Below are 26810 nucleotides of genomic sequence, written 5' to 3'. Positions count from 1 at the left end.
ACATCATCCCGACTCTCCTCGAGAGAAGCAGCGGACCTCCTGCATCCTCCCCCACATCCCAAACCCGCTGCACTGTATCTGCGGGCACCGCGATAACCTTCATGGACCGCATTATGCGCACGAGTCAGTAAAGTCGGGACGATTTTGTTTGGGTTTTTTCTTTTTACAGCGTGCTTAGCGGGTCTCACAGTAAAATCGCGGCTTTCGAGTCATTTTTGTCAAGGATAATGATGATGAGGTAAGAGCTTCCGGTCGCCATTTTGCCGGTGTGTAACGGTTTGGGCAGAATCTGAATGGAATAATTAGCCGCTGTTTGGACTGATACCAGTGGGAGATGTCTAAGCGACATCGTTTAGATCTGGGTGACGATCATTCGTCGAGTAAAAAGAGGTCCTCCGATGGGTATGTGACGGTAGTCCTCATATTTTAGCGTTAAGCCGTTGTGCTGTTTTTAAACCTCTGCAGCCTGATTGTTGTTGCTCTGACGCTAACTAGCTATGCTAGCACGTATGCTAAACACGGTCAGCTAACAATTTAACTCCAGCAGGTAACAAAGTGTTCAGTTATTCTACTGATGGGGTCACATATGGAGGTGAAATCTAGCAATGGTTCTCCACCAAAGCACTTAGCACACAGTCGTTCAGCCATCGGCCTGGTCCTTTCTGCACGTGGCTAACGTCCCATGCTAACCGGTGCTAAGTGTTTCTTTAGTGCTAAGGTCAAAATTTTCGTCACACAAACTCAGCAGGTGATGTTGAGTTCTCGTCTGGTATGGCGTGCAGCGCTTAGTAAAAATCGCACAAGGAAAGTTTCTTATGAGTTGTACACGGGACACCATGCTGGCTGGGTCAGCGTACAAAAGAAGACCCCTGACAGTCGCTGTCATACCCCGGGCTGCTTTGGTACCTTGTCTGCAAGGGTCCGCAGTGTGGATAGGCACCTGCCGGGCCTGGAGCAAGTTGAGGAGGACTCTTGCAGATTCAGCCTCAGGGTCATTGCTGTGCATCTCCCATCGCGTTTGACCTTAGGCGACAGAGAAATAAAACAAACACACGGCAGGAGGCGTTGAGATAAAACAACCCGTTATGTGACCTATAAGAAGTTCAGTGCCATTACTAACGTAAATAAGTGTAAATGAACATGAAGGAGCTATGCGTGTATATTGCAGCACTCCCACAGTCAAGGACGTGAATGCTAAGAGATGCTTACTAGCACACACAAAAAGTCTTGCCACCCCCTCTTCTGACAGTCATGTTTGGCCTCGTTGTCAGTGAATCTCTAGAGTTGTGTAGAGCTGAGAAGTTTTTAGTAGTTAAAATTTAGTTGCATTTGTATTACATATTTGATTAAATTCGCAGCTGAGCGTTTAAGGCTGCCCTGCCATACTGGGCACCACCTTGTGTATCAGAGGTACTAATGTGTCACGTGTTATATAAGCACAGCATCTGATGCATCTGGCCTGTGTGTGTACCCAGCATCACTGTCTAATAATGTCTAGTTATGACACCTCAAAGCTTTTTGCAGCTGATGCGACAGTGTTTATGGTTCTCGTGTGATCTTAAGGCATTTAATATATCCTTTTGCAAAAGAAGCAAGAATACCGTGGACGATTAGTTTATCTGTGACCTTTGCATGCTACACTTGATTAGATTGCTTTTTGCAGTGGGTAAGCCACCGTGAATAAGAATGTGCAGTAACCTTTTCATGGGATTTTTTTTTTTTTTTAAAGAAAAGCTCTTGACGTGGCCTAACATTTGAGCAATGTTTGTCCCGAGTTGGGCCTCTTGTGTCTAATTATGTGCGTATCTTTGTTTAATGATGTGTTGTTGTGTCGCAAAAAAAATCAGTTGGTTCGTGTGGCAGTGCTTCATGAAATCTTAAACTCATGCATCTCGCCCTCACAGGCGCGACAGAGACCGTGACGAGAGATCGCGGGACCGCGATCGAGACCGTGACAAGGACAGAGATGTGAAGCCGTCCGGGGTGCCTACGAACCCAGCTGCAGGCATCGCCGGCTTCCTTAAGCAACCCGGTATACAGCAGCAGATCAACCCCTTCACTAACCTGCCCCACACGCCACGCTACTATGAGATCCTCAACAAGCGGCTGCAGCTTCCCGTGTGGGAGTACAGAGAGCGCTTCACTGAGATCCTGATGCGGAACCAGTCTTTTGTGCTGGTGGGAGAGACAGGCTCTGGAAAGACTACACAGGTAGAAAAGCAAAATATGCAGCAGTTTTATTTCTATAATTTTCCATTAGCCTCCTCCAATATATATATATATATTTTTTAATCTTTTGATGAAACTGTGTCACATTAAATGAAAGCTAGAAATTCTGCGACTAAAATTGGTATAATTATATCTTTAAAAACAGGGTGGAATGAACAGATGATGCATTTTAAACAGTTCCGTTGCTGAGCTGATTCCCAGTTTGCGGTTGTTAAGTTTATTTTAAGTTCTTGAAAGAGCTGGGTTGTCTGTTTTTTATATTAACATGAGAGAAAATTAGAGTAAATCACTGGCTGAGCTGTGGCCTCCTCCTGAGGTGAATATAAAGTATCTTCCAAACACTTGTTAAAATGAAAACGTGTAATCTTGTCAGTGCTTTCTGCTTTGGCAATGGTATAAAATATGTGTTCCTCACAGTCACTGTGAATTTTAAAACCCAGCAGAAAAGCGGTCTCATATAGATGCAACCATAGTAAAGGACCACCAAAGTAAAAGTTGTTTTTAATGTGCGCTAAATGATTGTCATCTTATCACTTTAATAGTGATAAATCATTCAATTAAATCATTGTTAGTGGGTATGTGTGGACATGATTGTCCAGCTCAAGGTTGCAGAGGAAGTGGAGGCCATCACAACTGTCATAAGGCAGAAGGCAAGATGCATCCTGAACCGGTTGCCAGTCTGTCACAAATCCAACAGTTGAAGCTAACATGCATACCTTTGAACTGTGGGAGGAAGCTGGAGTACCCAGAGAACCCACACAGAAAGGCCTTGGCTGCCGTTTGAAGGAACCCTCTTGCTGTGAGGCTGCAGTACTAGCTGCTGTAACACTATAGCTCACTGCAGATCTTTTATTTGCAATGTACTCTGTGACTATTGAATGATTCTGCTGCGTCTTAAGTGAGTTTCTTGTCCTGCACATGAACTCCAGCATCTTATACTTGTGCGACAGCGGTCCTTGTTCTGCTTTGCAGCCTCGGCAAGCTTGATGTTGCGGATAGCAAGTCAGTTCCTGCTGAAGAAGACAGTGAACTGGGAGAGAATGGATGACTCTAAAAAATATCTTATGTAGCTCCTTTTGTTTTTAGCAGCATAGCTGCAGTAAATGTTTTGACTTTAATCAGTAAAGGCTTTGCAGGACCCAGCAGGTTGTATTAATGAATGCAGTATTGCTCTCTGTGGTTTTAATCAGACATCTGCATTTGACCTTCACATCCAGCGCCCTGCTTTTATCTGACCTGCAGTCCTGCTCTTGTTTCTCGCACATCTATAAACACTCTTTGGTTCAAACAAAAGCCGACTTGTCCGCTGTGTTCCAGATCCCCCAGTGGTGCGTAGACATGGTCCGGTCATTGCCGGGACCAAAGAGAGCCGTAGCCTGCACCCAGCCCAGGAGGGTAGCGGCCATGAGCGTTGCCCAGAGGGTTGCAGATGAGATGGATGTCATGCTGGGCCAGGAGGTGGGCTACTCCATCAGGTTTGAGGACTGCAGCTCTGCCAAGACCGTCCTCAAGTAAGAAGGATGTTTTTCAAATTAAAGCCTACAGCTGTATTGAAACTGATAATTGCAGAAAACTGGCAAGAATAACAATAGCAGTTTGCTGGTTGCAGTTTCATTCAGTAGCCCGAGTAAATAAATAAGCTGTAATAAAGTAGTCAGGTATAATGTATTAACACAGTTCTGCCCAGAGCACTTTCAAAGGGGAGGATGTCCCTTTGAGATCCCCACTTGCTTCTATTTGAAGCAGGTTTTATTCAGATAATGCGGTTTTACGTAATGATAGAGGGTGAATATATGATCAGGCTTCACAAACCGTGTTTACTGCATGGATGCTGTTCTCCCAGGTACATGACTGATGGAATGCTGCTGCGGGAGGCCATGAACGATCCCCTGCTGGAGCGCTATGGTGTCATCATTCTGGACGAGGCCCACGAACGCACATTAGCTACAGACATCCTCATGGGGGTCCTCAAGGAGGTGGTCCGCCAGAGGCCTGACCTAAAGGTAAAAAAACAGCTTTCAGAAATACACTCAGTTCACTCAATGTTTTTGTTCCTATTGCCTTAATTTCATCATTAGTTACTGCAGTGCTTTTGGGCAGCTGATACATTGATTTTAAGGAGCGAGCTTCCACATGTTCCGGTTTTATCTGTCAATCGTTGTTTTGCATTATTTGCAAAAATGTGTTCCTCTTACGGTTTCTAAAACGCTGCTGGAGACGTACATAATACTTGCCCTAAGGATACATTCGCTCGCAGCCGGTGTTTATGTCCCTCTTCTGTCACTCGTCTCTTTTGTCACATTTGTTGACAGTGTCCTCATGCCTGACAGCTGTGTATCTGCTGAGGGAACGGGGGGAGGAAACAATCCTGTTAGCTTCAGAAATGCAGAAATGTGTTCTGCACTGCAGCAACGGTGGAGATTGCCTCTCAGAGACGTAGGGCTGTTTTTAAACCAGCTAACCAGTAGCAGAACAGCAAACGTGTCGGTGTGGATGGGAGCACAGAAGCAGGCAGGAGTTTTATAGGGTAGAGCGTGCCAGGCATAATTCTCATAAAGCAGATGGATAATGACTGGTTGTTTGTCAGCGTGGAATCAAAGGTTAGATTGTTGTTTGCAGACTGTTAAATGAGGTCTAGGTTATTGGGAATGATCATCCACCCACACCCCTCTATCTCCTTCATCCCTATCGCCTACCGAATTTGAAAGTTTAATTTGCCTTGATTAAGAGCAATTATGATGTCTCGCAGAGCGTAAAGCGAAATGCAGAGACGCTGGCCCCTGAAAATGTTTGAGATTGAAAATGGGAGACGCGTTTCCCATCAGAATCCTAATGCACTCTATCTAATGGATCTGGAGAGAACATTGTGTATCCAACATCAGGAACAAGGACTGTCATAGCTCTGTGTAGGTCACTGACTTGGATTGTAATGCCAAGTACCACATTATAGACGCCATCTTGAGTTTGTGCTTCAACCTAAATTCACAGCGTTATCCATCCCATCCTCATCTATCCTTTAATTGCTCACACGTGTGTCTACTTAATATATGTCCTCATCCTCCAATCATCATCAAGCTATTTAAAATGTTAAATGATTCCTCATTCGAGTGCTCGCTGCCATGGTGATGTACACTCTGCTGTCTTTACGTTTTCTTTAACCGCTTTCACGAGCACGTTGAGCCTCACAGACGCGTTAACACGTCGCTCTCTCGATTTCCCGTGTCCTTCTCGGTTCAGGTCATCGTCATGAGCGCCACACTCGACGCCGGTAAGTTCCAGGTGTACTTTGACAACTGCCCACTGCTAACCATCCCGGGACGCACGCACCCCGTGGAGATTTTCTACACACCGGAGCCAGAGCGGGACTATCTGGAGGCGGCCATCCGCACCGTGATCCAGATCCACATGTGTGAGGAGGATGAGGGGGACGCTTTGCTCTTCCTCACTGGACAAGAGGTAAACTGCCTTGCAGATTCTCCAGATGTTACCTGTGTCATGTTCTAAACAGTAGAACTGAGTTTATTAATTTATAATTTTATGTCATATGGCCAATCCCAGTTTATTTATTTATTCATTTAGTTTTCAGACTAACAGTCCTAAACACAAATATGGTTAATCTGCTATGAAATAAAAGGTTTAAGCAGCTGGAACTCGTGACTGTGTGCTATCTGTGCTTCATAGAAATTGAAACCATTAAATCAATTTCATCTTTAAGTTAAGCATCTGCATATTAATTAATCATATTAATCTAATTACATAGATCAGTCGCTCGCATAAACAGTTTGGAGCGCACTCACACACAGGCGCGTACTCTCTGCACAGGAAATTAATAATTCTCAGATTGATAGATGCGTTTTTGGAAACCTCCAGGATTTGTACAGCGGCTGGAGGGAGGAGGAAAAAATAAAACCAAAAAAAAGAAAAGCGAGAAGTGACCCAGATTCTGCCCTTTCCACAAATCTCAAAAATTAAGTCATTTATTATTTTTTTTTTTCCCCTCCCTGCAAATGTTGTCCACTGATGTGTAATGGAGGGCAGGGTCCATGCCCAAAGTGATGAATTTGGTCACAGCTGGGTGAACACACACGCAGACACACAGACACACAGAAAAGCAGCAACAAATGTTTCAATCTCCTGATCACTAGACAGGAGAAGCCTGACAGATCCAGCAGCGGCCGTGCTGGTGTGAATATCCTCTCAGCATTTTGACAAAATGGTGCTGAGATCATGTGATTAGTGGTGGATGTAAAGGAGGATGTAAGTTTACAATGACGCGTCCCCATCTTTCCTGCAACGTACTAGTTTGGTTGTTGTGGGTTTCTCATTTCCATGGGACAGTGAGGTGTTTATTAGCAGTAATTATTTGTCAGTCGACACCTACTTGGCTGTTGTAGTACACCTACGTCGGTTTCATTTGTCAAAGCAGGATCAATATGCAGCTTGTTACAAACAGGATAAAGTCATTGGGGTGGCATGGTGTTTGAAGTGGTCTCCTTTGAGGAGCGCTAATTGATTTTTAGATTTAGTGGCATCCCAGCTGCTCCGATGAATGAGAAGAAAGGTCTGGGATATTGAGAGGCTGTGCTTTTTTTTTTTTTTTCTCCTTTGTTTTTTAAGTTTAGATGTAATTTGTTGATTTAAAGCCCAGCCCCCCACACACCCACACCCACACGCTGTGTCAAGCTAAGGTATTACTGACCGCACTCCCACGGTGAGTTCATTATCACCCTCCCCTAATTGGGTTAAAGAAGTTAATGTGTGTTAGGTCTGGCAGAGATGGTTGTTCAAAGGGTGCAGCAGCACGCCCCTCAAGCGCTTCTTAACCTCTTCAGTCTCCCAGCAACTTTGATGTAGACTAATGATTGGGAGGCAGATCCACAGCAAAGCCATAGACTCTTTTTATCTGACTGTTTAATTTATAACAGACGGAGAGGAAATGCACACAACTCCCATCCTCTCTCTTCCGCAGTTTATTTTTCTTCTCTGAGATATTTAGCTTCCATAAACAAATAGAACTGAAGCACCAACTCCAAACAAGAAAGTCGAAACTTATCACAGCTGTCAAGCAAAGATAAGTCCTAATATTTAAGCTTCCCCCTCAGCAGCTAACATCAAAACATGATTGGCGGCGGGGGTTGTTTGCTAGTCAAGAGGAGTTCCTAAATGTGTCGGTTATTAGCTTGGCTGTAGATTGTTGCTTCTGGGGTCACAGGGAGAGCTGGTGGACAGGTTCCCGACACTGGCCAAGTGCCCCTGTGTGTGTACAGACACACGCAGGGGGACACGAACACACATACTTTGTCTCCATGTCCCTAAGGGACTAGACAGCCAGCTTGCTTCCAGCATTTTGGCAAAGAGGTCCACTTTTTTTCCCCTCCATGGCAGCTGCTGCTTCCAGAGGCTTGATAGGCTATTAATACTGAGGCTAATTTTACCAATCCATTCAGATTTACCGTTTTCCACTTGTCACTGTGTTGATTAAGAAGCACATGGCCATCAGCGGGGTTTGACTTAATGCGATGAACAAGGGGACAAACAGAGCTAGTAACACATTCGCAGCCCAGAAGAAAAACAGGGAGGGAGGGGCTTCACAATGGTCTTTTCTCATATCAAGGCGAGTGTGGCTTCACACGGCGGCTCCAAATGAAGTCAGTTTTAGTCACGCTTAAACTCAACAAAAGCACAGTATGTTTTAAAGGAGGATGAAAAATCCCCGAGAAGTTCAGAATGCATATTTTATTTACGGACTTGGGGATGAAAAGGGTGTGTAGAGACCTCTGATGTGGCCCATTTTTATCTCTGTGAGCGCCACTAGAATAAGTTTGGAATCAAAGGGCATGCTCGTCAGTGCCTCCGCTGCTGCATTGCTCCCACGGGCCTGCAGGTGGTGCAACAGCATCAGCAGTAAAGTGACACCCGTAGCACTAATAATACTGCGGCTTCATGAGATTAAACGATTGGTGTTAAAGGAAGTAAGAGAATGTTTCTCAACGGTGGGAGCTATTCAGAAATGTTCTTTGGGGCCATGCAAGAAACTTCTTAAAACTTTCAGAGATGTTAAAGACATGGAAGTATATCTGTGGGAAGAGTGATAGTGATAATCATATTCCAGGGCTCTGGAATATTTAAGCATATTTAGTAGATTTAAAATGATGTTGTCATATTCTTTGGAGAACAGGCCCTAACCCAGTGTTCACTATGGTGCTTTCCTCATTCCTAGTGCAACTCAGGCCTGCTGTCTGTCTGCCAGCCCACCGGCTCTGGAACGTTCAGCTTCACTAAACTGATCTGCCATGATTTGCCGCTGGTTATGCATCAGCGCTGCAGTCTCATATCACATTCCCCCTCTACAATACTGCACTGTGGAATAATGAACCCTGTTTGAGTCTGTCTGGCTCTGTGCGTGTGCCTTCAGAGCATGCGCGTCCATGTTTTCCATGATTGCTGCATTTGACAACAGAGCCACAGGGAGCTCAGCAAAGCATACTGCAGTCCAGGTTTAATTTCCTCCGTGAGATGGAGCGATAGTTAGAACAAATGTACTGTAGCAGGGAATCACGCTTTCCCCCGGCCGCCGCTGCCTCCTCCTCCTCCTCCTCTTGCCTTCCCTCTGTCATCCGGATTCACCGCCATTGTTTATCCAGGTGTTGTTCGCATCCGGCTCAATTTATTTATTTCTTTTGGCGTTTGCATACACAAGCAGCACCTGGATTAATTGTCGTGCTCCCAATCTTTCAGGAAATCGACGAAGCCTGCAAGCGAATTAAGAGGGAGGTTGACGACCTGGGGCCCGAAGTCGGAGATATCAAAATCATCCCGCTGTACTCGACGCTGCCTCCACAGCAGCAGCAGAGGATCTTTGAGCCACCCCCGCCCAATAAACCAAATGGCGCCATCGGAAGAAAGGTATAGCTGCCCTGTTGCTATAAAAACACACAGAGGGGGAGGTAGAAACGGGGAGATGGGCGGGAGGGGTGGAGGCTAAGTGAAGAGAAATTGAGTGTGGTTGGTGTAGAAAGGCCAGATGGGGAATAAGGTGGGTAAAGTGAGAGAGCTGGAAGGAAGGAAGGGACTGAAACTTTTTTCCCTTTCTCAGCTTTAGCACAGAACTGACTCACACAACATATGCTGCTTTTGTCAGCATGCAATTCTCTGCTCTAAATTATAACTGGGGTATTACTCATGCCCTCCGAGCCTGAGGAAAGTACTGCATTCTCAGTCGTTTTTATCTTTCCTCTACATTTACACAGAGCCTGCTGGTACTGGGGGGAAAAAAAACAGGCCTCAGACCTCTGCTTTATAAAACCGTGTAAAAGATGCACTTTATATGGGATGACCGAAAACAGGACTCTTCTTGCCGTACACCGTACAATCTTCCTTCAGTCACTTGATCGCAGAGGAGTGGATGATCCTTCTATTGATACAGACACGAAAGAGTTCCTCTCTTTTGTGTGACAGTTTCTATTCACAGGGGCTCATAACCACAGCAACAGCAGCAGCAGCACCACCTGCACCGTCACACTGTTGGCTAGGGATCTGACAGAATATCCGAATCTCATAGCTGCCAGCAAATGAGTAAACACTCATCCCAACATCTGATAGGGGACGGTGTTGATGAATGACTCATTGCTACAACCCCTCTAATTGAGGCAGATCAGGCTGACATATGAGCAGCGAAAATATTTATGGGCTGTCAAAGTTAAATATGTCACATTAAGCAGGTCGGCCATCAAGTTTGTATTTCTTATAGGCTTGTGTGGTATCTTTTTTTTTTCCCTAACTTACTGACATTTTGCCAGGGTTTATGGCATATGATGGTATTTATGTTTAATAATGAATAAAACCAAGAAAAAAACTGCCATTACACTCCGGCGAAGAGCAGTTTATTACATGACATGTTTCCTTACAAAAAAGAGAAACCTAAGAAATTGCAGATACATGTTTTCGTTACAAAAAGGACAGATTTTTAACTTTCCAACAATCCTCGAACTAACCAGGTGTAATATACGTTTCCTTCAGGAAAAACGACCACATATAAGCAATTTATTCAATGTGTCTCATTTAAAAAATGATCCTAAATTAAACTGCTGTAGATGATTTATAGAGGAGTGTGTAAAACACTTATTTGTAGCAGTTCTGAAAAAGAAAAATGGAAATGCATAACTGGTGGCCCGGTTATTATTTTTTCTTCCTGTGACTATGTTGTATACACTGATTCCAGTACTTTATAAATGTTTTAAAATCAACAAGAAATTAGAAAAAAAGTCCTTTAAATTCTTCATCTATATTGTTTTGTTTCTTATGGAGGCACAGGACTTTGGGGAATATAATACGTGAATGCCATACTATGTAACAGTGGTTACTATATACAGCTGGAGCACTGCATAGACACGTCCAGTGCAGGTTAATACTGTAGACACTATGACTTGTAGAAAGAAAGCTGCTAGTGCTAGCTCTGCAGCATTTAACAGCAGTGTTTTGTCACATTTAGATGAGTTAGATTAGATTAGTAGCTAACTGCCTCTTTCCTTAGATACTTGTCAAACGGTCCTGTGACTCTGCTGCTGCAGGCACAGACAAAGTGGGCTGAATAGACACAATCCACCAGTGGTGTTGTCAAACTGGCATTTTAAAGAGTTACGCTCTTTAGCCACCTGTCTGTGGAGGGAAACAGTTGTAATTTCAACTGGCTCTTCACGAGCACATACTTCCTTCTTTTTGCTTTGTGTTTTTGTTCACTTCCAAACATCTGTGTTATTTTAACAGAAAGAGGAAAAGCTGTGATATTTATTTTAAACACTATCGAAAATCATACTGTTGGGATGTATAATACCCTGATGTACCAGCGCACTGCCCAAGCCTAACTTCCAGCAAGGCCCACACAGAGGTCCTCCCCTCGTGGTGTAGATCATACATTTGGGCACAAATCCCTCCTCCAATTACTGTCCTGAGCCTTGAAATTTCTTCAGGCTTTCTGTTTAAATGAGCTGCATGTGTGCTGCAGAGGCTTAAGTGGCCCAGTATTGGATAAGATCTTTTTCATAAGTTCAGATATCATTGCCAGTATTTTCTTTTGCCGTTCAAGGGGATGTTGATGTGAAGTATGGCCAGTGTTGCTTAGGGGAAGCCTTTTAATATTACTTTGCTCTGGCAGTGGCCCCCGTTTGGTTGCGGTTGTATATGGACATTTGTCTGATGTGCTAGAGCTCACCCCACTGGGACTGCACCACTTAAATAACAGTGATGTTGTTACCTTGCTCTTCTCTTGGTGGATAAATTTCGTCGATGTCTTCACGATACCCATGTGTTCAGTTCATACATGAAATAAAGTGAATTTGCTGGTCCTCACTGTTGAGCCGGCGAGCACTTTGAGCTTCAGAGCAGCAGTTTGTCCTTCCCCCCCCCCACCCCCCATTTGTCACGTGCCTGTTGAATTGGTGGAGGTGGCATCTAAAGTTGCCACGCTTGAAGTAAATGTGCTTCTCCTCAGTGACTGACTGAGCGACTCATCAAGTGAAAAATGCAGAGATGTCATCTAAGCCAGCCCAAGAGAAAGTAGTGAAGAAGAATTAAGGTTCGCCACATCTGCCACTATGCATGCTAACGACTGCATTAGGCACCCCTCAATTAACATAAAGCACTAGCTCGTCATTGCTCTATTTCTCCAGGAAAGCCACTGATCTTCCATTCTGAGCAGTTTTATCATTTAAAATCAAGTCAGAAATTGAATAATTGCCAATAAAGACCATAATCTCGCTTTGCTTTCCAGCATCTCACAGATTGTCTCTAATAAGTGTGCTATGATGAGTGTTAGGATTGTTTTTTAGCATTGTCACGTTTGAAATATTTCCTCCAAATGTCACTTTTCTATTCTGTTTCAATGAGCTTTGAGTGTGGGTGCAGCGACTCTGCACGTTCTGCTTCCCTCGGTCAGGGGAAGGCTTTATTTGTCAACAAGCACGCGTTCCTCAGCAGGGGATGTGAAAGATGGCCCGAGTTAGCTATAGTACTTGCTCTCTTGCAGGTAATAACCCAGACATAACATGCAGAGATGATGTTCTAATGATATTACTGATGAAGAGGCCAGGGTTATCCAGTGGAAGGAGCAAGCCTGCGTTGAGTGTAATGGGCCTGGCCTGGATAATCCTTCAGAATCAATGCAGTCAATGAGGTCTCACCCATATGATCATGAAATGTGAGAGGGTGTCATGTGAGGCATCTGCTAGAGCAACTGACTGCATCCCAACACGCAGGAGGGTGGCAACCTTCACTAGGCTTTCTTTTTTTTTTTAACTGGACTTTGAAGCTTTCCATGCCTTTCATTGCTCGCTGAGATGTTGGCCGCTGACATATCTGTCCGATCGCCTGATCTCGTCCCTTTTTTTAGCCGGCTACTTTAATCCCAGACTGCTGCTGCGGGTAATTGGTCTCCCAGTCATGTGGCTGTTTTCAAACTTTAGGTCACCAACAGCCCTTCAAGCTATTACCTGTCGTTGGGATCGTTTTTAGGTACCTTGTGATTCTTTGCTTTGTAGTTCAGAGCCTGGGATTGTATTTTTTTATATATACCTAAAAGGAAAAGGTGTCCTTCTTTTACATTTACATAAAACCTGTCTCCAGTAGCTTAGAGACCTTTTAAGAAGACGTTTCCACTACATGCATTGACTCAAGTATGTTTCACTTTGTTTGTTTTCCACTGTGATAAAATGCAAGAAATGCCCAACGTAGTTAGCACAAGGAAAGGATGAGCCATTACTGACCTGGATGGGGTATTATTATTACGCTCTTTATTATGTGGTTATATTGTCTTGTTAACTATGCAGAATATTTTTCACTACACTTCTTGGCCGTATGCTACACCCTCCATTTCTTTGACTTCACGTGAACAGTTTTGTTCGGAGCCATTCTCACTCCAGCTGTCTGTAAACAGCCTTGTTACAGTTGAGCTCTTACGAGCGTTTTCATCTCCATTCTGTGCCACGAGATGACCATACCCTTGTTTCTGTAGATCAGGGGTGTTCAATTAAAATTTAATGAGGTCTAGTTAGAGAACATTTCCTCACACAAAGCTCTGCAATATCATAAAGTATTAATATACAGTCAACAGTTGGCTGTCAAGTAAAAGGAAGTTAAATTCAGCATTATTTCAGTAATGTTTATTATTCATTTTCACAATAAAATAATAAATGTTCTTTTCTTATTTCAAGTAAAATAAGGTTTGTGTTCATAAATAAAAAAAAAAAAAGCAGTTCAGGTTTCCTCTTCTTTTTTTTCATCAACTACATTTTCCATGTAAACTAAAATCTATTTTCTCTCTGATTCCCGGACTTACTGCTCTTACAGCTTGTGTCTCCTCACTTAGTTTTCCTTTTTCACACGCGCTCTGAATAAATCTTTTAATTGGCTGAGAAGCATCATGCGGGATAAATTACAATGCACACACATTGATTACCTTGAAGAAAAAGGAAAAGGCGGCGCAGATTCAAAGTAATCTTACGGCAAATATGAGCAAAGTTGTGCAGAGTAAAATCGAAGCGGTAATAAATTAAGGTCTAGTCGTGGCTTTGGGTTCTTGAAGAATAGCATCTTGGTCTGGAGCGAGGCTCATCCCAAGTTTAAACTGAGCATTTAGAGCAGTCTGAAGGTTTGAGTCAGGGGGATTTTTATTAATATGAGCATACTCTATTGTAATGACATGAAAAGCCTTTTTCATTCTGTCTTCTTTGTTTCAAACCTCCGAAATTACCTGAAACTTTGATATTTTTTTTGCAGACTTAGTTTCAGGAAGTTGTTTGCAAAGTGTGTGAGAAACACTGGGAATAAACATTTTAATCTTTGACAGTGGTTTTATATTACTACCACAGATTCGCAGCCTATTGCTGTGGCAGTAGGCCATGATTGTACTTTTAGCTTTTGAACCGTTTGGCCTGTTATTTATAAAGCCTCTAGTACTTTCATTTAAATCGAAATTAAAATAGCCAGGAACTCCTTGTATAAAAGCCAGCCATTTGGCAGATAGTGCCATGTGATCAGTTTCATACCAGCATTTGCCATCTCTCTATTTGCAGGCTTGAATGCTAAGGGGAATGTGGTTTCGACAGGTGAATTACTCGAGGTCAAGGGCTGAAAGAGGGGAAAAAAGAAGCCCTCTCTGGCATTAATAACTAAATAGTCAGGCATTCTGTGGCTGAAGTAAAATCCTCGCTTAAAAGGTGGGATTTAAAAGTCTCCAAGGCTCACAGCTTGAAGACAGCTGAAGAGGCACAGCTACAAAGGAAGTGTGTCAAGTGTGCAAAATTGGTTCTGTGGACCTGTATCAGCAAAGACCACAGAGACCTGTTTGGTTTTGTGCTTGGCATTTTATTATGAAGACTAACCAAGAAGCGCGGACAGCTACCACCAAATTGCTCCTCAGGTCAGCCTGCAGCTTGTTCCTGACCTGGTAAATGTTGAGCTGGCCAGAAGGCGGGGGCTAAGTGTGGAGGCATCTTTATTTTATTTTTTTCACCCCAGAAACCCTCAAATTTTAAACTGGCAGCTGCCAGCAGAGTGGGCTGTGACACTGCCCCCACCGCCTTGATGAGTTAAAAAGGTTTCTGTGTCCGGTCAGTTTCCAGCGTTATATAAGCAGAACTGAGCCTGGCAGCGGTCAAGGTTTGCGTGAGTGTAGCTGTAGATCTGCCTGCCTGCTACTTTCCCTCTGTTTGTGTTTATGCTGACAGTGAGAGACCCATAGTTTCATGTGACTCATTCAATGCACATCTTTTTTATTTGCTTCGATTCAGCTGTCATTTGTCATTGACATCTTTGCTGTTTGGGATCATTCATCATCTCATAAACCAAGCAGCTAATTTTCACTTATATTCTTATTTCCTTTCCCGTTTTTTCTCTTCCTTAAACTATTTTTAATCCATCAGCTCATAACTCCTGAATGCCTGGAATGAAAATAATTCTGCAGATTTATTCAGTTGCTTTTTTTATTAAGCGATATAAGTAACTACTATTTTCTTACAGCTCTTGCAATGATTGGGGATAACATTATGACTGCAGTGAATAACCCTGATTATCTCTTCATCGTGGCACCTGTTAGTGGGTGGGATATATCAGGGAGGAAGTGAATATTTTGTGCTCAAAGTTGATGTTTGAAGCAGGAATAATGGGCACGTGTGTGGCTTTGATGGGAGACTAACACAATGTTAGGCAGTTGGTTATAATGGTACGCCTGATTGGTGTACATATATTGTGTAGCAAAACTTTGATTGACACAGTCTTCCAGAATATTTAGAACTAAATTAAATGTGAGATATTTTCAGTGTTATTTGCCTCTGGTTGTGTTGCAAGTGTGGCTTTGAAGGAGCCGGCATTGCAGCGTTGAGGGGTAAGTTGGCATGTCTGCAGACAGCGGTGTCGCACATATCAAGAGACGCGTTTTCGGTTCACATGAGAGATTTGCAGCAGCCCTCAATTAGAGGGGAGGAAAAAGATGTTTTTGATGAAAGTGCTAACCACTGTTGCACACCATGTTTTAAAAAGCAGGCCACCTAACAGAACCCATTAAATTAAGACTGCTCTGTGGGTTTGAAAAGCTTTCCAAAAGAGGGAAGCTGACATCCCAACAAACCCAGCGACATGCCGGAGATAGAGACTCCAGCCACACACACACACGTGTGCACACAAAACTCGAGTAATTTTCATTCGATGAGACACCGAGCACCAAGCCAGCACTGTGCACAAATCTGTTGATAGCACTAGATTGCAGAAACTGTTGTGGTGTCGCTTTGTTGGGCTCGCTCGGCAGCCTGCAAACATTGATCTCTGCAGACTCGTTGAGCTGGCTCACATCAGAGCAGACGCTGATATCCACGTTTGTTTTTCTCTCTAATGTTTAAGGATCACTGATTTCTCAGCACTTTGTATGAGGTTATCTGAACCTTTCTTACCAGAGGAACTTCTTTCTGATAGGTATAATGATGTTTTTGTATTTATGCTATGTTTTTTATGCATCTTAATGGTTTGCTCAAACTATTTTCATGCAGTTTTATGTATCAAATTGTAGCAGACCAGTCTCGGGTCTCATCAGTCCCTTCAAAGTCCCCGGGCGGATCATTTCTTAACTCGCGTCTTCTCGTTTTCACAGGTCGTCGTGTCAACAAACATCGCCGAGACGTCCCTGACCATCGATGGGGTGGTGTTTGTAATTGATCCCGGATTTGCCAAGCAAAAGGTTAGCTTCCCTTTTCTCCCTGCCACCATTCCCCCCCCCCCCCACATCTTCTCCCACCACTCTTTATCTGCCGCGATCATCTGCTTCTGTTGCCTGAGAATCCCCAGATAAACACAGCAGTGCACACCTGACAGCAGCAAAGATGGAAAAGCCTGTTATTTATTCCTCTGACATTTCACCAGCCTAGAGCCAAGTCATACACATGGCACAAAAAGAGATTATATATGCTCCAAGGTGGATTGTGCGCGCGTGTGTATTGTACGTCTTCTTTTTGTTTGCTGCTTGTATATATAGTAGATTGTAGGTGGGTTTAAAAAAAATGAATAAAAAATACTAGCTATTTTTTTTTTTTTTTTTACTCTACCCTAGTTTTTATTCAGATGAAATGACTCATTGACCTCGTTTCCCTCTCAGGTGTATAACCCACGAATCCGAGTGGAATCCCTTTTGGTCACAGCCATCAGCAAGGCCTCAGCCCAGCAGAGGGCAGGCCGTGCCGGACGTACACGCCCGGGAAAGTGTTTCCGGCTTTACACAGAGAAAGCTTACAAGACAGAAATGCAGGTAAGAAGCAAAGCAGTTTGAAAACCATTAAAATTGTACAAGTTGTAAACACATGATTGATTCTCATATCTCACATTCTGCAGTGCCACAAGCACTTTGTATTCCCCCAGAGCAGCCTTCTAGCTGGAAAAGCTTTCTATTATGCAATATTTGCTCTTAGAACTCCTCGATTCCCAGTTCAAGCGAATTATCATTCCAGGAGCCCGGTGCTAAAACGCACCTTTTTTCCACCCTTCCTCATAACCCCCGTTAATGACACGGCCACCTTGTGACAAATGGACCCGTGGGGGCCCAGTTCTCCACTTTAACAAGCTAATTCTTTCACATCACGCCGAGTGGCAAAGGGAATTTTTTTAACAAGTTAAATAGCCCTTCAAATGCCCCAGACCCCCGGTCTCTGTTCAAGTTGACATATGAGTGATGCATGAGTAGATAATAAGCAGGCCTGACGAATTCATTTTGAATTGTTCCTCGGGCTTCTTTTGTACCTCTTTACTGGCACAGGACAACACGTATCCAGAAATCCTGAGGTCTAATCTGGGCTCTGTGGTGCTGCAGCTCAAGAAACTGGGCATTGATGACCTGGTGCATTTCGACTTCATGGACCCACCAGGTTAGTGTAACACAAATGTTACTCTAAAACCTCCGGGTATGATCGGCTTCATATTGGATCCAAAACAAATATCGGAACCATTCCTAAACGCAAACGGATACATCACTTATGCTTCTGCTTTTTAAAACAATTCCAACACCATGTTATTTTTTTCTTAAGTAGCTTTGCATGATTAAAGTTTGAAATGATCCTTGTTTATCTCACAGTGGGCTATGTCCATCCACAGTCTGAAACAAGCAGTTTCAGCTCCCCTTTAAGCCTACCTCCTTCTGTTTAGCACAATAGCTCTTCTTTATTGTTCGATTTCATGTAGATTTATATTACTTTGCAGCTGACAGCGACCACAGGTGTCAGTTAACCAAAGAATCAAAGAATATTGAGATCTTGAATTTGATTAGCGCTCTCTGAATCAGGATGAATACACTTACAAACTGTTATGAAATCGAGCAACATTTAGTCGAGCTGCAGTTACTTTGATGTACGATATCAAATCTGGGTTGGCAGCGTCACTTGGGAAAAACAACAAAGCAAAGAAGGGATCTTGGCAGACATCAAATAAAACATAGTGAATGTTTGGAGATCTGAGGATATGTGTTGTGATAGACATGGACTACACACTAGTATCTTGCAGTTTTTATGAGGAATCCGCTCTAAATTTCTATTATTGCTGTTCAGACTGAGAAATGACTGATGTGTGCAGTTAGTATTCTGGCTGATCACTTAGTTTATGCACCGCCTGTCACTGTTGCTTGAATTATATCCGAATCCTGCTCGATCTGTGCCAAAACACAGACCTCTTCTCCCTCGAGGTGCTAAGTTATGGCATTCACCAGGAGTGTGTGTGTGTGTGTGTGTGTGTGTGTGTGTGTGTGTGTGTGTGTGTGTGTGTGTGTGTGTGTGTGTGTGTGTGTGTGTGTGTGTGTGTGTGTGTTCCCACGTCTTCTGGAGGAGACCACCCCTCCTTTCCCTATCCTTAACCACCTCCTCTTCCCTCCACCCTTTTTCTCACCATAATATAGTTTTCATCTCACCTCTGAGATTAAACCCATCTCTCCCCGTCCACTGTGGCAAACGCCATTTTGAGAATGAAATTGGTTACATCAATAGCAGTGCTATCACCTTGGCTATTGCCTTCCCTTTATATTCCTCCAGAGAAACGTGACTGACCTCCACCACCACCACTCCCACGTTTCTCGCAAAAACGCAAGGGTATACATCAACATACGAGGACCGGCCGAGTCTAACCGGGAACAGTCGGGCAAAAGAGAGGGGGGAGGATCACCTTTTTATTGATTTGAGCCACTCTCTGCAGAAGGTTTCTCCTAAATAGCTCCTGAGCAGGCTGGAAGCTGCAGCTAGTTGGGTGCAACAAATGAAGTCTGCTTTAAGTCTGAGGAGTTCCCAGAGAGGGTTTTATAACGGCTATTTACAGCGGATCAATTGCGATATGCCGTGTCAGAGGCCTGCCTCGGAGAAAATACAGGTCAGTGTAGTGTCTCTGGGCAGTCGGGAAATACAGTGAGACAATAGTCTCGTGATAGAATGTTTTTTTTCTTTGTTTTTTTGGCCATTGAACCCCTTTAATCATGTTTTTGGCTTAAAGGTGTTCGTTTCAAATTGGCAACTTTCTGAGGCAACTGTAATTATTGTTCGGATACAAGGTCGACATACATTTTTTTATTATTTCCACGCATATTGGATTTGAGTCCAGGCCTTTTCCCCAGTGATGATCAGCCTCCAAACCCAAAGTAGTTTTTTGTGTTTGCTTGTCTGTAATGTGAATTGGAACCTTAATCCTCCCCCCTTACCGTGAAATGCTCAAGTACGTAGGTTATTTCTTCCTTTGTCCACCCCGCTTCCTGCTCGCTAAACACAGGAGCGACAGTGCGAGCCAGACAACCAAATGGAAAATCCAAAAAGAAATCAGTAGCGATTTACACAAGGACTTGGCTGGGTGGGATTCATTTTCCTCGTGACATTTCCAAAGAAGTACCTTTCAAAGCCAATGTGGTTTAATGTACCTTTAGCCTTTCGCCTCATTGATTTGGCCCTTGGTTAATATATCGGATTCTTGTGTGTTGAGACAGTCAATACTTACTTTCTGATGAGTCGCGTTGGGTATAGATTGAATTTCCACTCGGGTTCTTAACGCTAGCGGTACTTGGAAATCAGATTTTCACCTTTTGTGCAGGCCCACACAAGCTACTGTTGTTGCTAAGTAATGTGACCGGCACTCACTTTGTGTATAGAAAGGAAAAAAAGTAGCGTTGATGCCCCAAATCAATATTTGTTAATCATAAAAAAACACCTCCCTGCTTTTTGAAATTGAATTTTTTTTTGGGGGGTGGGGGAAAGCACTTGAGAGAAACGAAAGAGAGCGAGCGCCGCAGCCCGCGCTTGAGCTAATTTTCAGTTAACATGCAACTGGTCATTAGGCTTCAGCTCTCGGGAGCCAAAGGTCAATAATTGCATCTGGAGGAAAAATCTTTTAACCAAACAGTGGAAGCCTTTTGTGTTGAAGCATTAAGTAGAAAGTTCCCCTGTAATTGCATTAGTTGTTTAGGATTGCCTGAGCGGAGGATGAAAAATGAGCTCTGCCATGATTACGTCTGGTGTAATTCTGGCCGTCACATAGTGAAACTTCAGAGCGCAGCAGGTGATGGAAACGCTACCTTTTCTTCCTTTTCTTTGGGTTTTTAACTTCTTTTAATGTGCTGGTTGATCTAATTTATGACTGATTCCATGGACTGTGCTTCTCTTTTCCAGGTCTTAGTAAGTCCTTGAATAAGGAAATCGCTTTTAGTCAGTACATTTTAACTCGTGACCCAGCTGTTTCCCCACATTTAAAGAGTGAAGTTTTGAAATGCAGTAGCTTGATTGTGATTGATTTTCTTTATGTACTACTTAAATTAACAGCTGTAAATTTAATCTGACCGTGAAGACACAAACAGGAAACCCTAGCGTGTCGGACTGTTCCTCAATTGCTCTGAATATTTTCGTCCAGTTGGCATTGATTAAGTAGATTAATTTATTAGGTGTGCAAATCAAAATAGGATGTTAATTAATATTGTTTGCTATAATCGAATCTGCAGATTAGGCGCTTTCTGCCAGGCCATTGCCAAGTGGATTTTATTTTACTTGTTTTTATATTCTAGATTTGCATTAGTTAATGCATCATTTCAGACTAATGTTACCAGCAACTATTTTTACAAATAAAAAAATGTTGCTGCAGATTTTTCAGCTGTGCATTCATAATGTGAATCTCCTGTTCCACCAACATCCCAAAGGTGCTCTAGTGGATTTCGATCAGGTGTCTGTGGAGGCCAATCATGGCTGTCGTATTTAAGAAACCTGTTTGTATGATTTTAGCTTTGTGACATGGTTTGTTATCCTGCTTGAAGTATACCTACAGTGTTCATCATCTTACATTGCTCAAGCAGGATGGAGCTGTGCTTTCATTGTCGATCCCAAACTCTGAGCCTGCCATCTGAATGTTGGAGCAGAAATTAAAGCTCATGAGAGCAGACAATCTTCTGTTGCTCAGTTTTCGTAAGCCTGTGTACTGTAGCGCCTGTTTCCTTTCCTAGCTGAGAGGAGTGGGGCCCAGACTTCTGCGGCTGCAGCCCATCTCCTTTGCGTTTTGCGTGTTCAGAGATGCTCTTCTGCACCTTTTTTCTCTTGTTATGTTGTTTCATTTAAAGTTCAGTGGTCCATCTTTACCAAGTGTATGTTTCTATGTGCCTAAGTGCATCAAGTTGCTGCCATGAGATTGTCTGATTTAATCAGACAATCTGTGGCCGCCACACTTCTGCAGTCAGTGAAATAGCAGCAGTACATTAATAAAATTAATGAAACCTTCACACACTCCTCCTTCCTGTTGCAGCTCCAGGATCAAATGACTTCTCTTGGCAGGAACCGTGTCTCAGATGTTTTAGCTCACTGTCATATGAAACCCACAAAGCTGCGACTAGCACATTTAGCACATTTAGCTAAATTAGCTAAACGGTTAACTTGACCTCTTATCTCACTTCTAAATGTGAGCATGGAGTACGGCAGTATTAATCAATTCTGACATAATTGTGTGTGAATGAGTCCCAAACTGTCCTCCTCAAGTGTTGCTGCAATGAAAGAATGACAGTTCTGCAAATTGTCTGTTTCAGCCATCTGTGTGTGTTTTGCCCATGGGCTTGGAGCATTTTAATGGCCCATCTCTCCCGCTCTGTCTCCTCCAGCTCCAGAGACCCTGATGCGAGCCCTGGAGTTGCTGAACTACCTGGCAGCGCTCAACGACGACGGTGACCTGACCGAGCTGGGCTCCATGATGGCAGAGTTCCCCCTGGACCCCCAGCTGGCCAAGATGGTCATCGCCAGCTGTGAATTCAACTGTTCCAATGAGATCCTCTCCATCACTGCCATGTTGTCAGGTAATGCTCAGGGCTGGCCCCGCTGCTTGGGTCTGATCTGCTACTCTTTCCATTTCCTGTGCTCATTGGCCATTCCTCCCAAATGACCAGTGAGCTGTAAGGAAATTTACAGAGCAGCTTCTTTATCTTCTAAGAGCCCTTTATTCATTCTTTGACCCTTCTTGTTGGTTTAGTAGTGGTGACACAAGGATTTAAATGGGTCTATTTGATGCATACCAAAGCCCTGACTGGTTTCAGGTTTTGTGTGCGGTTATTAAAATATCAGCAGTCCAGAAGTTGAGGTCTCCTTAGTATTGGCGTAATGTGTACCTACTGAACTTCAGTACAGGAAAAGCAGTTGATAAAGTCAATGGTGTCAGCTGTTATTTGCGAGGAAGGGGAGGGGGGAAAAAAAACTACATGTCTGTACAAAATGTATAGGTGTAGCTGGAGCAGCACCAGCATGCTACAGCAGTAATTGCACTTTGGGCTTGCCAAAGCAGAATGCTGCTCATTGAGATGAATCTTGACGCCTTTGAAGGGAGCGTGAGGGTCTTTGAGAGCGGGGAAATGGATTTAACTAGGTGCTCGGACGTGGTGCGCACTTAAAGCAGGTGTTTCAGGATGGCAGGTTTTTGCTGAGTTCATTAAAGTAAGCAGCAAAAGTACACCTGAGAGCGGTGCCGCCACAGCAACCAACCATGAGGCTCAATAAACACAGCTTTTACCCATTAAAGCTACAATCAAGCAGGTTTGGCGTTAAGCAATTCAGAGCGAGTTCGTGCAGGGGGAGAGGGCAGAACAAAGAGTCCGGGGGAAGTCCACATCACTGTCAGGTGTAGGGTGGGAGGAACTGTTTTGACTGGCTGTAGCCAGAGTGTAGCAGATCAGGACAGAGAAACCCATCCTCCTTCCCTTCTCTTTGGACCCTCCTTTCCTTTTTCCACCGTAATCACTTGGCAATGCAGTGTGCCCTGTGAAGTGCTCTGTGCCTCTCTTGAGCTGAGGCCTTGTTCCTCTCTGTGGGATTTGCTTAACTTATCCCTATGGGCGGCTGTGTTGGGGCCTATACCAACCTTGTTTAGTCCCACAGTGCTTTGTGCGACCCACGGAGGCCAAGAAGGTGGCTGACGAGGCCAAGATGCGCTTCGCCCACATCGACGGGGACCACCTAACGTTGCTCAACGTCTACCATGCCTTTAAACAGAGTGAGCGGCCTGTTTCCCCACACGTTTCACTGATTAGATTCATTTTTTTCCTTTTTTAAATGCTACTTAACCCTAAGTTGCTCTCTTCCCACACAGACCACGAGTCCACTCAGTGGTGCTATGACAACTTTGTCAACTACCGCTCGCTGATGTCAGCAGATAACGTACGGCAGCAGCTGTCCAGGATCATGGACCGCTTCAGCCTACCGCGAAGGAGCACTGAGTTCAGCAGCAGAGACTACTACATCAACATCCGCCGAGCACTGGTCACGGGCTTTTTCATGCAGGTCAGTGTGAATCTGGGACTTTTTTGTTTCTTAAGTTTTGTAAGGTTCGATGTGCTGTTTAGTCTCTCATCGTGTTGCCAGTGTCATTATTTTGCTTTCCTTTATTTATTTATTTGTTGTTGTTGTTTTGTGACATTTCATATTTGAGCAAACGCTGTCTGTATACAGCTCCTCTGCTAATCTGATGCTCATTGAAGTATTTTTGTGCCAAACATTTGTACAAACTGCAAATGCAGCCGAGAGCTGCCTGTTTTTCTTCTTCTTCTCCTTCTTCTTCTTCTACCCCAAGCAAACACACGCGCACTCGTGCACACGCACCAGCGAGCTGCTTGTTTTAAGCACATAACAAGAAATGAAATCAATTTGTTTCTCGCTCAGGAAAACAAATGGCAGTTTTGCAAAAAGCCATTTTCAGGGCTACCTGAAACAAGCAACCTGACAAGTTGAATTATGGCGTTAATATTTAAATATTTGTCAACATTAACCTTTATCTCGGAGACAAATTTGCAGCTCGTGTTCAGGCGTTCGCACTGTTTGAGATCATGTCTTTGTTTGGAAAGGCCTTTATTGAGACTGATTGCCTTGGTTAATCACAGCCGCCAATGCAGCTCGACCACAGCACACACAAAAAAAAACCTCACTCGCTACGAATTAGCCTCAAATGTCTTGCTACTTTTTTTTTAATCAAAGCATTAATAATTTACTTCTTAGATTGTAATGGGACTGCATGATTAACACACACGCACACACACACACCAGTAAAAGATGTGTGTGTGTGTACTTGTTTTGACTTTTTCTGGATTTCATGGGGTTTTCCGTCTTGCTGCGGTTTGAACAGATTGCTCACCTGGAGCGCACAGGCCACTACCTGACCGTGAAGGACAACCAAGTCGTACAGCTGCACCCCTCCACCGTGCTGGACCACAAACCGGAGTGGGTGCTTTACAACGAGTTTGTGCTCACCACCAAGAATTACATCCGCACATGCACAGACATCAAACCCGAGTGGTGAGTTTCAGCAGTTTCATTCTGAGTAAGGGGCACTTTAATTTATCAACCTGCACTACCTTTGTGCATTTCTGCCTCAAATGAGTGGTGCTGGTGCACGATAAACTACTGGTCACAAACATATCCCAATTGTGGCCTGCTTCTCAAAGGCAAATTGTGTCCGCCATAAACATCACAATTCCTGCCAGTAACATTGGTGCACTTTAAATGTTTACCAAGACTCTTCACCAGCACAGGCAATCACGTTGATGGTTATGAGGAACTAACGTTGTGCGTAAACATGACCCTGCTACACGTGAAAGTCTTTAAATGTTTTTAATTCTCAAGTTTTCATTTCAGCTATGAGTCACTGCAGCACACAGCCACTATCGGTTAATCTAGCAATTATTTTCACAATCAGCTAATTGTTTGCTCCATAAAAATGTTATCAAATGATAAAAAAAAGGCCTCCTATCACACATTCCCAAAGCTAATTGTGATATCTTGTTCTTTGCGACCAGCTGGAGCCACTGAAATGTTGTGATTTTTATGGTTATAAAAAGGCTGACAAAAGCAATTATGAGAAGGATCTAATAAAAATAAGATTGCAGTCATACCAGCGTCGACTTATGAGCATCGTTGCGCTAGCAGCAAAACCGCAACAAACCTCGTATGCACGTTTCCCTCCTCCCCCTGTGACCTCGTCCAATTAAGGATCAAATTGTCGAACCCGCACCAGTAGTCGGAGTGTGAATATGGAAGAACGACACTCTCCCACAAGTAAACACCGAAGACAATTTTTGTGACTAATGTTTACTTGCTTTCTTTTCTAGGCTGGTGAAAATTGCCCCGCAGTACTACGAGATGAGTAACTTCCCCCAGTGTGAAGCTAAGAGACAGTTGGAGCGTATCATTGCAAAACTCTCATCCAAGGAATACACTCAGTACTAAGAAGGTTTGCATGTGCCGCTGCAGGAGCCGCGTCCTCGCCCGCCTGTACAAAATGAAGACGCTCTTTAGGTTTTCTGTATATTTTATTAGTTTTATTTTCATCGTTCTGAACTCTATTTTTGCTCCTGTGTATTGAATGCGTAATGGTTTTAAAATCAATGATGAATTGACCTTCGACGGCCACTTTGTTTTCTTTAAGCCAACATGGTTAGAGCACTACAAGAAAAAAGGACTACAGATGATGAGTGGTTATCAGGAGTTTAGTCATTAGTCATTTACACCTGAAGCATGTTGTTTCATGTGAATTTCAACATTCCTCTTAAAAAAAAAAACACCCAAAATAACAAATCCCACCTTGGGATTCTTGGCTGTTGTTTTGCTTTGTTATGATGATCAAATGTAATTTATACTGCATTTTGATGCAGGTGAAATGTAATGTTCTCTTGTCATGGAGATAATTTCCTGTCACATTTCCTGTCATCTGTTCAACTTAATAAAATGGCTTTTGTAATAAGATGTTTCTTCCTCTGTCTGCGTTAAAATAACAGGATAATCTGTACATAAACTTTCTGTCTTCACCCTCACGTGCGCACACGTCCTGACTTGCCAAATCCAGCTCGTTTCCCGGCTCTTGAGGGAAGTTAAATCTTCTTACTGGGATATTGATAGCTTCAGAAACAGTTGGGGAGAGGGGGATGTTAATTGCAAATGTTTCGGAGCAAGATCAGTGTGAAATCCCTGCTGCGCTGGAGCCTGTTCTGGCTGTACTGCTTTGTGTCACTGCCTCTCTAATGTTGAAGGTAAACCTTGCGGTTGGGAGAAGTGTGCCTTGCTAGATTAAACTTAGAAACTAGAAGTGATTCCTTATAAACGAAGTTGGTTGAGCTCTGACAAACTTTCTTGAGAAGCTTTTCCCCTCTCATTCTGTGGGTCAGCAGCTTAGTCTAGACAAGCTCTGTGTGGCTGGCGATGCATGAATACCATGAGGAGTATGAACAGCAGGACTCTTGAACAAGACTAAAGGGGAAAAAGATTCTGCTGTACCACCCTTAATGCCTCATCATCACAGCTTTGCAGGTGGCAGTTTAGTGCACAACAAGTTTCTGTCCTTTTAACATATAATCAAAGTGCTGTCTGAGCTGGAGAGTGAAAGCACGTAGCTCCTCGTTTTACCCTTTAATCTATAAACTGGCTTCCAGTGAAGCACTCCCAAATTATATTGGGAGTGCTTGTGTATATTTTAATCCGAAAGATATTTCAAATGTCACTTAAGTCAGCTTCACTGGCTCAGTAGTGCAGTGGTATACACATACACTTAACAGACAATTTAATCCAGGGAGGGGA

General features: G+C 43.5%; 1 protein-coding gene across 2 annotated transcripts; it reads left to right on the top strand.

Annotated features, from left to right (window-relative positions):
• On the top strand, window positions 1–25980 carry dhx15 (DEAH (Asp-Glu-Ala-His) box helicase 15). Of its 2 annotated transcripts, none has more exons than XM_004554417.3 (14): window positions 1–238; window positions 1905–2211; window positions 3547–3740; window positions 4073–4232; window positions 5467–5685; window positions 8968–9135; window positions 16367–16453; window positions 16868–17017; window positions 17522–17630; window positions 21863–22054; window positions 23119–23241; window positions 23338–23528; window positions 24367–24536; window positions 25349–25980. In XM_004554417.3, exons 1-14 carry the CDS (start codon window positions 228–230, stop codon window positions 25464–25466), a joined length of 2199 nt encoding a protein of 732 aa, XP_004554474.1. In that variant the 5' UTR covers window positions 1–227; the 3' UTR covers window positions 25467–25980. The 2 variants fall into 2 exon arrangements, with proteins under 2 accessions (XP_004554474.1, XP_004554473.1); XM_004554416.3 differs by lacking the exon at window positions 1–238 and adding an exon at window positions 262–402.
• Window positions 25981–26810: the final 830 nt, after the last annotated feature.

The sequence above is a fragment of the Maylandia zebra genome, linkage group LG3 (assembly GCF_041146795.1).
Source record: "Maylandia zebra isolate NMK-2024a linkage group LG3, Mzebra_GT3a, whole genome shotgun sequence".
In the NCBI taxonomy this organism is placed as follows: Eukaryota; Metazoa; Chordata; class Actinopteri; order Cichliformes; family Cichlidae; genus Maylandia; species Maylandia zebra.
The sequence above is the reverse complement of the archived record's forward strand: the minus strand, read 5'-3'. Positions and strand labels throughout refer to the sequence as shown.